General features: G+C 37.1%; 1 protein-coding gene across 6 annotated transcripts in view; it reads left to right on the plus strand.

The window, feature by feature from the left end:
- The window catches only part of Usp34 (ubiquitin specific peptidase 34), a 183499-nt gene that overhangs the window by 92343 nt on the left and 78776 nt on the right, over positions 1-12380 (plus strand). For all 6 annotated transcript variants that reach the window (XR_007980309.1, XM_052199754.1, XM_052199758.1 and 3 more), the window contains 5 exons: positions 1101-1226; positions 2992-3114; positions 3246-3329; positions 5742-5828; positions 11874-12074. Coding sequence is in view for 5 of the 6 variants with exons in the window: in XM_052199754.1 (XP_052055714.1) it covers positions 1101-1226; positions 2992-3114; positions 3246-3329; positions 5742-5828; positions 11874-12074 (621 nt within the window). In the remaining variant the exon portion in view is untranslated. The remainder of the gene's footprint in view (positions 1-1100; positions 1227-2991; positions 3115-3245; positions 3330-5741; positions 5829-11873; positions 12075-12380) is intronic.

Here is a 12380-nt window from a genome sequence, read left to right on the forward strand (position 1 = left end):
CTCCCCATAACCCACATCTCTAGACAGGGTATTACTAGATATCCCAACCTGACCTTAAACTAAGACTCCTACTCCAAGGATGCTGGGACTGTATACGCATATGCCACAGCCTGCAAAGCTTTGCCGTGCCTTTTATATAATTAGTTTATGCAAATATAGATGATGGTGTGCTTATAGATCCTAGAACCAAATCACCACATGTACAGAAGGGCCACTTTATACTAGCTTCGTGAAATGATTATCATTAGATCTTTGTTGTTACAGAATTTCTTTGGAATTCAATGCATTCATTAACACTGGGAATTATGGTTATAGTAGTAGCAGTATAATAATTCACTTATACTCTATGGAAAATACCAGGGCAGTAGGATTTATCTTTTTCTGGTAAATTTCCTTCTGCAGTGCTGCCTTATTTGGTTAGTGGATGAAAACATGCTTTTTAAATGTGTTTTTGAAACATCCATTTTCTATTCTGTTTTATTTGTTCATACATATTCAACTTAAGTTTTATCAAATGATAAGGGCAAAAGTCAGGTTCATTAAAGTTTGTGCTTTCTTTAATCTCTTCACAAATAAGTCAGAATTTAATTTAGTGAACTTTTGTTGTACATAGAATGGTAATCTGCAAAGAAGTAAGAAAGAGATGCGGAAATTATGAACCAAATGGTTTAACTTCTATTTCAAAAGTTCCATTGGAACAATGATCAGTCAATATAAAAAATGTTGAGGGGATGGAGAGATGGCACAGCAGTTAAGAGCACTGGCTGCTCTTCCCGAGGCCCTGAGTTTGAACTCCCAGCACTTTATGGTCATGCTGACTCATGACCATAAAGGGATCTGGTGCCCTCCTCTGTCCTGCAGGTGTACATGCACAGCTCTTGTACATACAAACAAACACAAAAAAGAAAATGGTGATGAGAAGTCGAAAAATTGCTACTTCTGCCTAATCATTTTCTTGGATACATTTACGCCAATAAACATTAAATTTTCAGACTTTTTCTAAAGTGAGGGTAGGAACTTTTCTCAAAACAGTTTTTAAAATTGAAGTTAAATTTTTATTCTCATCTATCTTGATAAAATAATGTTCTTATTTTATGTAGAGTTTAAAATGTGAAGAACTTCATCTTCATGCCGAGAATCTATCAAGGCGTGTCTGGGAGTTGCTGATGCTTCTTCCTACTTGTCCAAACATGCTGATGGCATTCCAGAATATCTCGGATGAGCAGGTGAGCCCGTCGGCTGTGTGCCCCCACGGGCAGTGTTTGTGTGCATAGATCTAAGGAGGCTGAAGGTGCTTGTTGGACAGGTCATCGTCATTCCTGCTCCACTCCCCACCCTAGTCTTCTCAGTGAACTGATTAGGCTAAGTTGACCCTTGAGTGTGTCTCTTCTCCTTTCCCTGCCCTCTCAATGTCAGTAATACAGGCATGTGACAGCTATGCTTAGCTCTTTCAAAGGGTACCTGAGATCCAAACTCATACCTCTGTGTTTCTGTGGTCCGTCTGGTTGAGCCGTCTCAGCAACCTCCTTTTGCTAACTTAATAGGAAAAAAGTGTCAGTTTAAATACCCATTTGTTTTTAAAGTTATGTAACAAAATAAGTAAAATGTAAGTGATCTTTTGTTAAATTGCTTAGAAAAAGTAGGAGTTTGCCTTTTTAAAAAATTTTATTAGGTGTATGAGTGTTTTGGTTACATGTTTGTCCGTGTACCATGTTCGTGCCTGGCACCCTAGAAATCAGAAGAAGGTCTTGGGTCCCCTGAAACTAGAGTTATGGATGACTGTGAGCTGCCATTGGGGGCTACGAATTGAGTCTGAGTCCTCTGCAAGAGTAATACGTACCTTTATACTGAGCCATCTCTCCAGCCCCAGAGTAGTGTTTTTATTGATGGGGTTTTAAAAATCTTGTATGTTTTGAATATTTCTTTTTGACAAAACTAGTAAAATTGAGATAAATATAATTTGATGAAGTGACATCCATCAGACCTTGTTTTAGATTGTTATACACATCCAGTGACAGAATTGAGAAAACAAGGCAACAGAATTTGATACATAGTTAATGGTTCTTCTATAAGTATCAGATTACATATAGAACTGTTGGATATTATTGTAGAATGCCTTTACGGTGAAAGATTACTTTACAAAAAGATTTATGCTATTTTCTTTCAATGATATGTTCTTGTGAGTGTGTGTATGCACATGAGTGAGGTCCCTGTGGAGGTAGAGGATGGTGTTGGATCCCCAGGGACGGAGTTACAGGTGGTTTTTAGCCACTCTACTTTGGTGCTGGGAAGCACAAGAGCCGTGTGTATTCTTGACTTCAGAGTCATCTTTTCATCCTCTTTGGAGGTGGGGCTGACTAGCCCTGGTTGGTATGGAAGTCTTCATATATCCTAGGTTGTCCTTGAACTAAGAAAGATCTTTCTTCCTTTGCCAAGTACCGAGATAAAAGGTGAATGCCTACACACCTAGCCCAAGAATGCTTTTCAAAGCTACATAACAAGGTGTTTCTTCAAGGATGATCTGTTGCAAGACTCATATATAATGAATACAAAAACAAATGACTTATTGTTACATATAACTGTCTGATTTGGCTTACCATCATATGATTTCAGAACATCTGACTTCTAAATTACTTCAATTGAAAAATAATTGGCTCTAGAATGTGATTAGTGATCACTTTAGTAACATTTCAAAGCTACATATTATGCAAACATTAGTTCATATATTGATAGCAGAAACAGCAGTATTCTAATTTAATTTTTTTTCTGTGCTTTTTTTTGATAAAATCTTTCATTTTAACAATATTTAATGGTTTATGCTTTAAACATGCTGCCAGTACCATTTCTGATCCTTGTCTTCTTATATTTGATGTTTTTAAAGTGTGCAGTATTTGTGTTTCATGCTAGTATTCATTTTTATGAGTTTTAGGACTTTAAAGAATTATCTAGGAGGTTGTCTTGCTAAACCTGTTTTTCTTCTTGTAATTTAAGAGCAACGATGGACTTAATTGGAAGGAACTTCTCAAAATTAAGAGTGCTCATAAGTTGTTATATGCTCTTGAAATTATTGAAGCACTAGGAAAACCTAACAGAAGAATAAGAAGAGAGTCAACGGTAATTACAGATCCAGTATTATCATTAAGGACTTTACTCTTCCAGAATTCCAAATAATACTATTAGTTCATTATAGAAATATTTTTTTCTCTTTATAACCTCCCTTATTTATATTTTTCCCTTTCTCACAGGGAAGTTACAGTGATCTTTATCCAGATTCTGATGATTCAAGTGAAGATCAAGTGGAAAATAGTAAAAATTCCTGGACTTGCAAGGTTTGATCATAATAGTTTCATAAAAGATTGACGAAAGTACTTTTTGGATTCTATAAATCATTACCTTAAGGATTTTTTTTTTTTTTTTTTGGTCTTTTTGGATTTGTTTTTTTCAAGACAGGGTTTCTCTGTATAGCCCTGTTTGTCCTGGAACTCTCTCTGTAGACCAGGCTGGCCTCGAACTCAGAAATCTGCCTGCCTCTGCCTCCCAGAGTGCTGGGATTACAGGTGTGCACCACCACTGCCCGGCATCTTAAGGAGTTTTTAAAGATTTATTTTAATTTTATGTTTTTGAGCATTTGCTTGCATATATGTAATATTTGTGGAGGTTAATTGAAGCCTTTCCATATCCACTTGAACTAGAGTTACAGAGGAGTATAACCCTTTCTGTAGGAACCTGAGTCCCTTGAAATAGGAATATGAGCCTTGAAAGGAGTCAGAGAGTTAGGTGCTGGGTGGGGAATGGTAGCGTGCATGCGTGCTTGCGTGCGTGCGTGCGTGCGTGCGTGCATGCGTGCGTGCGTGCATGCGTGCGTGTGTGATTGAACAGGATGTACGGCAGACAGGAAGCTTTTCATTTCTGAAGGGCCGTCTAGGCAGTGGCTCATTGTCAGCAGATGCTCCAGGGAAAGGGAGGTGGGAGAGAGCTGCTGCCCACTCAGATGCAGTCCTTGTGTTGCACATGCACCCCTTTCATGGTCTCCAGCTTAAAGAGGGTGGGCAGTGTTAGCTGCAGTTAGCTATGAGATAGCAAAAGGCCAACAGTGGGGCCTGAAAGTACTGAGGTGGTGAGCATCTGTCACCAGAGCCTAACCCTCTGAGCCCTGTCCAGCAAGAGAGACTCAAAATTAAGGGCCAGTGTCCAGGCCATGGGGGACCGGCTTGTTGTAAGTGGTTTCCAGTGGCCAGCAAACACATAAAACAAAGAAGGTTATGCCTATGGTCTATTTGAAAAAACCATTGATGATAGCCATGTGTGCAAAAGTGTCACTGGCAAAGATGCCAGTTGTGCTGCTGGGACCCAAGATGAGTAAGTAGTTCGTTATTTATTGATGAAGCTCTAGGTGATGGCCTATGCTGGTTCATTTTCATGGTAAGCTTGTGTGGATTTAGGATCACATAGGAAACATAGTCCTTAGCATGCATGTGAGAGGCTTTCCAAAGAATGAAAGACTTACCTCAAATGTGCCACACAATCCCCAGTGTCCTGAACTAAATAAAAACATCAAAGAGGGAAGACCCAGGGAAGTATTTGTTTCTTTCTACTTCCTGACTGCAAATGCAGCATGACCATCCGCCTCCTGCTCCTACCACTATGCCTTCTGTAGGAGATGGGGATGGGGGGAAAAAGGAAGGAAGGAAGGAAGGAAGGAAGGAAGGAAGGAAGGAAGGAAGGAAGGAAGGAAGGAAGAAAGAAAGAAAGGAAAAAGAAAGAAAAAAATGCTTAGAGGCCAGTGCCTATCCTCTAGAGTCAACCTCGCACATCCAGCAAACCCGAGGTATACTTTTGTCTCAGGCTTCCCAATGTGCTGGTCATAAGCACTTAACATCATGTTCTTAGGTGGGTTTTAAGTGTTGTGTTTAGTTATGTGCTTACAAGGTAAGGCTTTTACTGAATGACCTATGTTTGTCTTTAGTTCTGCCTAATTTAAAGTGTAGGTGAAAAATTACATTTTTACTCTATATGATAGTAATGTTAAGTGAGATTATTTAATGCTTTATTTTCCTTAATTTTGAGCCTAATGTTTTTTTGAGTGCCGCTGTCCATCCCATGCCATTGTCAACATTGTCTCCTCTAACACAATGTCCTCTAACACACATTGAACTTAGGACATCTTAATATCTGAGGTTGTATTGCTAAAATTTGAAGTCATGTTTATAACAAGACTTTTTAAAATAATTTCTGAAAAATTTTGTATAGAAATTACTTTTAGGGGCTGGTGAGATGGATCAGCAGCTAAGACTGCTCTTCCAAAGGTCCTGAGTTCAAATCCTATCAACCACATGGTGGCTCACAACCATCTGTAATGAGAGCTGATGCCCTCTTCTGGAGTGTCTGAAGACAGCTACAGTGTACTTACTTATAATTAATAAAATAAATCTTTAAAAAAAAGAAAGAAAATACTTTTAGCTAGGTGGTAGTAGCTCACACCTGTAATCCCAGCACTTAGAGGCAGAGGCAGTGGTTTCTGAGTCAGCCTGGTCTTCAGAGTAAGTTCCAGGACATCGAGGGCTACACAGAGAAACCCTATCTCACTGCCCCTGCTACATTAATTGTTTATTTATAGACAGTAATTTTTTTTAATAAAACACAAAATTTTTTAAATGCTTGGTTACTCAGCCAACAAAAGAGATCATCATTATTCCATATAACTAATCCCCTCCTATCTTTACTCCCCAAATTGCTTACAGTTTGTTGCTGCTGGCGGGCTTCAGCAGTTGCTAGAAATTTTTAATTCTGCGATTCTAGAGCCTAAAGAGCAAGAATCATGGACTGTGGTAAGTGAACTCGTTTATCTTGACTAATTATAGTTGTTACCTTATTTTAGTCACGTGTGTTTCATTGGCAACATAACTTACTAACTCACTGCATACTTGAGCTAAGACATATAATAGAAAGGAAAAGCTTTGATAAGTTGATGTAGCTTAAAAGTGTGTAACTGAATGAAGCCTTAGAGGCTAACAGTACTTGCTATGCAGGCCTGATGAGCTCATGCACAGGACAGAAGAAAGAACGGACTTCACAGAGTTTGGTTTTGTTGTTGTTGTACTTTTGTTTATTTTTGGTTTTTTGAGGCGGAGCCCTGCTGTTCTCAGACTCACTCTAGTTTATGTTGCATTAAACTCACAGAGGTTGCCTGCTTTTGCCTCCAGAGTGCTAGGATTAAAGGCATCCACCACTACTACCACCCTGCTACACCACTACTACTACCCTGCTAGAGTATTTTTTAGCATACTTGATATGAATAAGTGCTAAAGTTAATTATTCAAAAATATTATAAGTTCATGAACAATTATTTCTCAGGTTGTTTAAATCATTTATTAGTATTGATATGGTTTTAAATTTTTTTTCGCTTTCTTTTGAGGTGAGTTGTCTGTCTTTTAGTCAGGGTCTTCCTGTGTCCCCCAGGCTGTAACTAACTGCCCTATACAGTGCTGGTCTCAGATTTTGAATCCTCCTGTCTTGGCCTCCTGAGTGCTGACTGAGATTACACTTGTGCCACCATGCCAACTGTTACTTGCTTTTTAGAGGTGGTTTGGGCTGGAGTAGAAGCCCACATGTCAAACCCAGCATTTAGGAGGCAGAGCCAGGCAGATTGTTCAGTTCAAAGGCAGCTTGATCTACAGAAAAAGGTTCCAGGGCAGCCAGAGCTACGTGATGAAACCCTGTTTCTAAGTAAAAAAAAAAGTCAATTAAAAATGATATATATGTGCTAACTTTATAGATGTAGCACTAGTGATTAAATGTAGTCTTTTACCAGTGACTTTGAGTTTTGCGAATGAATATCTTTTGTTTTGACTAATTCTGCTTTTATAGCGATGGTACACAAAAAGTATTTCTACTTTATCTGCCATGGCATCAAGAAACTGAGGGTAATAAATCTTTTCGTTTTTATAATAATTAGACGTTTCACTGCTTCTTTTGTAATATTTCACATAATTTTCTCTCCAAAAAAAAGAAAAATGAAAAAAAAAAACCTGAAAAAAAAAACCCAGCTATGTTACTATTATGAAGTTAAAGTAACACCGCTTTAATATTAGGTAAAGAAAATTGCTAGTGCAATATTCACAACTTTATTTACGTAATAATGCTGTCAATCTTTTGAATTAAATATAAAATCGGTTATTTTTATTTGGAAGTCCACTGGAGTGTTAACTTGTTTGTATCTGGGTTTTGAGGTACTTTGATGGGACAGTTCAGCATCAGTTATCAGATACTATGTTCTACTTTGTATAGTTGAGTCTTTCTCTCAGCCATTTTAGGTTCTGGTAACTACTCAAAAATTTAAGTTGTGAGGTTTTCATAGCAAGTGTCTTTCCTCACTGCCACATCACCCGATCCCCTCTGATTACCTCCAAGGTTTTAATGTTTGCTTTCTTTAGGATTATGTTGTTTGCCTTTTAGTCAGGGTCTACTTAGGCTCATAGGAAAGCTAAGCATCTTTTTCTGTGATATTGTTTATTGGTGTGTATACACAAACATGCATACATTTGTGGTTGTATGGACATAATTTTATACGTTTTCAAGTTAGGCTGGAAGAAATTTATCAATTGATGAGTATTTGCAATGTTTCCACTTGTGTGGGTGTTATCAATATGTTGCTGTGAATATGGCCAACTAGGGTGTATACTTAGGAATTTTAATTGCTGGGTTCAGGAGTAATTGTGTTTAACATTTAAGAATCAGCCAAGCAGGTCTACCATTTATATTCCAACCAGCTTTGTTTATCCTAGTTTCCCCACAAAAGCCGTTTACTATCTTTGAGATTTTAACCAGTCTAGGGCCAGTGAAGTTATATGTTCTCATAGTTTTGATTTATATTTTCTTGATAACCAGTATGATTAAAGAGCTTTCTGTATGCATATTGGTCATTGTCTTAGTTAGGGTTTTACTGTTGTGAACAGATACCATGACTAAGGTAACTCTTATAAGGACAACATTTAATTGGGACTGACTTACAGGTTTAGAGGTTTAGTCCGTTATCATCAAGGTGGGAGCAAGGCAACATCCAGGCAGGCATGGTGCAGGAGGAGCTGAGAGTTCTACATCTTCATTGGAAGGTTGCTGGCAGAATACTGGCTTCTAGGCAAAACATTTAAAGCCTATAGGCACAGTGGCACACCTACTCCAACAAGGCCACACCTTCTAATAGTGCCACTCCCTGGGCTGAGCATACACAAATCATCACAGTGATCCTGTATATCCTTTGCATATATGTTATTTTTTTTCAGGTCTATTAAATGCTTTTATTGTTGAGTTTTAATGTCCATTGTGTGTTTTGGATACTGGTTTCTTAGCAAGCATAGGATTTCAAATACTTTTCTGCCAATAAATGGTTAACTTTTGCTTTCTTTGTGTCTAATACGAAATGGATTCTAATTTTGGTTAAGTTGCTTGTCTTTTTGAGGCTTGTGCTTTTGTTGTGAAGATTTATGATTGTTTTCATCTACTTTTTCTAGTTTTTACTTGCACTAAAGGCTTTCATTGATTCTAGGTGAAGTTTTATCCATGCAAGTAATAATGCAGTTATTTTTAAGAATGTTGCAGTTTTGGAAGTGTCTATGCTTGTGTAATGCTCAGTCGTGTTAGATATGCAGAATACTTCATTACCCCGAGGTTCTACCTGTTTTTAAAACACCTTCTGTCCCTCTTCCAGCAAAGCAGCTCTAGGAAACTTGAACCATAAATTAAAGCTTCAGTTAATAAAAATGTATGTAACTTTGGAGCAGTACTTAAGTAATCTTTTACATTTGTCTTTGTTTCAAAATGTTTTGATGTTGAAGAATATGTTAGTAGTCAGTGAGTTTATATTGTTGATAGTGTATTTATTTTATATGACATACAAAAATTTGGTTATCTACCTCTGAAGAAGCTATGGATATTCATATATAAGTTTTTGGGGTACATATATATTTTTGGGTAAATTTCAGGAAATTAAATCACTAAATAATAATGTAAGTGAAAGTTTAAATTTATTCAAAGCTGCCAAACTGTTTTTTAGTGAAGATCTACTGTAGAACATAAAGGAATTTCCTACTTGGTTGCTTATGACCAAGAGTTAAAATTTGAAACTTTCAAGAGCTAGCTGACTGTAGAGTGTTAACTGGTTCATAGAGTGTTTCCTTATCGTGTATGAGTTCCGGGGGTTCATCTCCACATCTGCAAGAGCTCTTAAGACTTTGTATTTCCTTTTTTCAGCTATACATATTGTGAATGCTATTCTTGTGTATTTGATGGGTTTTATTGTTTGCTTCTTTTAGACTTGGTTTTGTTTTGTAGTTCAGGCTGACCTTGAAGTTTCATTTTGCTGATTCAGCTTCCTATGTTTTGGAACCTCCATGCCTGGCTTGACAGAATCTTTTTATAGACAGAAGATGTAAATCTGGACATAACTGCGGATGTTCTTAAACTCCTGTATTTACAAATCTCTCTAGTGCTGGGACTGTGGATGTGTACCACCATATTTGTTTTCTGCTGTATTGGGAGTTGACCTCTAGAATTTGTGTGTGCTAAACAACCACTCTTCTAGCTGAGCTACATACTGAGTTCTAAACAATATTTCCCTCATTCATTTATTCATTATTCATTCATTTAGTTGGTGTGTGTTACATGGTCATGCTTGTACCGTGGCATGCTCATGGAGATTCTCTCCTCCTGTGGGTCCTGGGCCTATCCCAGCAGCTTAAACGTATCTTTTAAGAGGTATTTTTAATTTCACTGAAAATTGTATTTGGTTTAAGAAATATTTATTGCAAGGTCAGAATGATTTTTTTCCTTCTATAATTTTTCTTATGTGTGGTGGAGGTTTGTATGTATGTGTATGTTACATGCATGTGTGTCTGCTGGTAGGCTCTCTAAGACACCTGGTGTAGAGGCCAGAGGTGACTCTTGCTGTTCATCTTAGCTTTCGACGCATTTCATCTTGAGCTCACTATTTCATGTTGGTTAGAAAGTAAGCATCCTCATAGCCCCACTCCAACTGGGTCTGCTGTACCATGTAATTATGCATATTGTTGCTCTGTATTCTCATCAGTTATACTGATGAACATTTGACGTTTAGTAACACGGTATTGCTGTTACTGAGGGAAGGATGCTTTATATAGGTGTTAATGGATCCAAACTCAGTGTCTCTTGTTTGTACGAGAAGCACTTTATTCACCAGGCCTTCTTTCTAGCTCTCTGTTCTGTTTTGTGGTTCTCTTTGATATGTATAGTGTTATTATATTGCATGTTGATTAGCTTCTATATGTGAAAGATAGGATTGAATTAGTTTATTTACTCTTATAACATCTAATTTTACCATCACCATTTGTTGAAACTATTTTTCTTTTTTATTTGAAGTATATTGATGAGAATTTGAAGTTTAGTAACATGATATTGCTATTACTGAGGGAAGGACGCTTTTTTTCTGGTAGATAGGTGTAAGTACCACTTAGCACTGGAATCAGGAGACTAGGAGGCCAAGGATTATTATAGTGAAATTTCTGAAAATCTTCTCTTATATGTAAGTGATATTCCAATTTACTTGTTTAAAAGAAAGTTTTTTTGAGTTGTTATTAGATCTTAAAATTCATTGTAAATTTTATTTTTCCATAGTATTTGTCTTATGTATCTTAAATACTTTTGTAATAAATGTAAGAATTTCAGTTAAAATGTCCTTTGGAGTATTTGGAATTCTGTGGTCCGAAAATATCAAGCCTGGCCTACATGGCAAGTTCAGGCCAGTTAAACAGAGCTTTGCAGCATATTTCCCCAAATTCCTGTTAGAGATGAAAAATTAAATATCTCATTTCTAACTTATTATATTCATACCCTTTTACAGTTTATATTAAAAAAAATAAAATAAGATAATAATAGCAATAGCTTTTGAATGCACAACTTTCTGTAGTTACCACTGTTTTTCCTCTTGAGTCCATGGCAAGTCATGGACTACAGTGAAAATGGTGCATATCAGAATGGAAAAGAGACCGTCATTGTTTTAATTCCCACCTTCAACCCTGTGCATTGTATGTATGTAGGTTTAGCTGCCTGTGAAGAGAAGTCTGTTGGAATATTTTATATTCCTTTTCACTCTTTATTTCTTGGGAGACAGGAGGAGGATTGAGACAGTGTTTCTTTGTGTGGCCTTAGTTCTGTTCTAGAACTATCTGTAGACCAGACTGATCTTGAACTCACAGAGATCTGCCTGCGTCTGTCTCCTGAGAGCTGAGATTAAAGGCGTGCACCCCTACCACCTGGTACCACTCTTTGTTCTAATGGAATGGAAAGTGTGCCTATGGGGTATGTGTGCTCAGCTAAAAGTTCCATTTACTTAGGAACCAGTGAATCCAGAGGTCAGTAACCATTTGCCAATATTATGTTAATTCTATTACAAATTAATTGTTTCTCCCTAGTGGGCTACATATAATCTGCCCCTCTCAATTAAGCATAGGCATTGAATTACAAATTCTAGATGGAGAGGCAACAAACACTTCACACTATGATGCTGTGGCTACCAGCAGAGTAGTTAAAGGAGCCTCTTGGTGCTTGAAATAATTCCTATGAACAGTTATCTTTAATATATTCACAAATTATCATTTAAATGGAAAACTTTCTTTGCCATCCATATTTATGAATTTTTTTTATGGGAAGGAGTTTCCTGAGAGTTTAATTTTGTAATGGGTCATTTTCTTAAGATAAAGTTGCATAATGTTAAAAAATCATGTAGCACATTGATGAGAATCTACCCATAATTTTTATTTTTGTCTCAATTTCAGAGTTGTATAGTGGTCACACCTATCATATACGTGAAGTGGAAAGCTGACTTTTTCTCTCATTTGCAGTGGCAGCTGGATTGTCTTGCTTGCTTGCTGAAATTAATCTGCCAGTTTGCAGTAGATCCCTCAGATTTGGATTTAGCTTATCATGATGTTTTTGCCTGGTCTGGCATAGCTGAAAGCCATAGGAAAAGAACCTGGCCTGGAAAATCCAGAAAGGCTGCTGGTGATCATGCCAAGAGTCTTCATATACCACGATTAACAGAGGTAACGTTTGGAAATTAATATGAAATTGTTCTAATGAATTCTGCTTAAGTTTTGAGAAAGCGCATGGTTTGGTTTTTATAAAGTTAAGAAATACACTAATACATCATTAGTTACTATGATACTACCATGTATCAACCACAGCAATGTCATAAGTTGACACTGTAATGGTGTTTTGCTAATAGTTTTCAGTTCTTCATTTAACGGGAATGCACAATGTACCATTTTAATACGATATCTAATGCTACAGTTACATGTATTAGTAGAAATTTATGATGTGCATTCTGAGTGTATCAGAGTCTATTCAGA

This window comes from Apodemus sylvaticus, chromosome 11 (genome assembly GCF_947179515.1).
Source record: "Apodemus sylvaticus chromosome 11, mApoSyl1.1, whole genome shotgun sequence".
Classification (NCBI taxonomy): Eukaryota; Metazoa; Chordata; class Mammalia; order Rodentia; family Muridae; genus Apodemus; species Apodemus sylvaticus.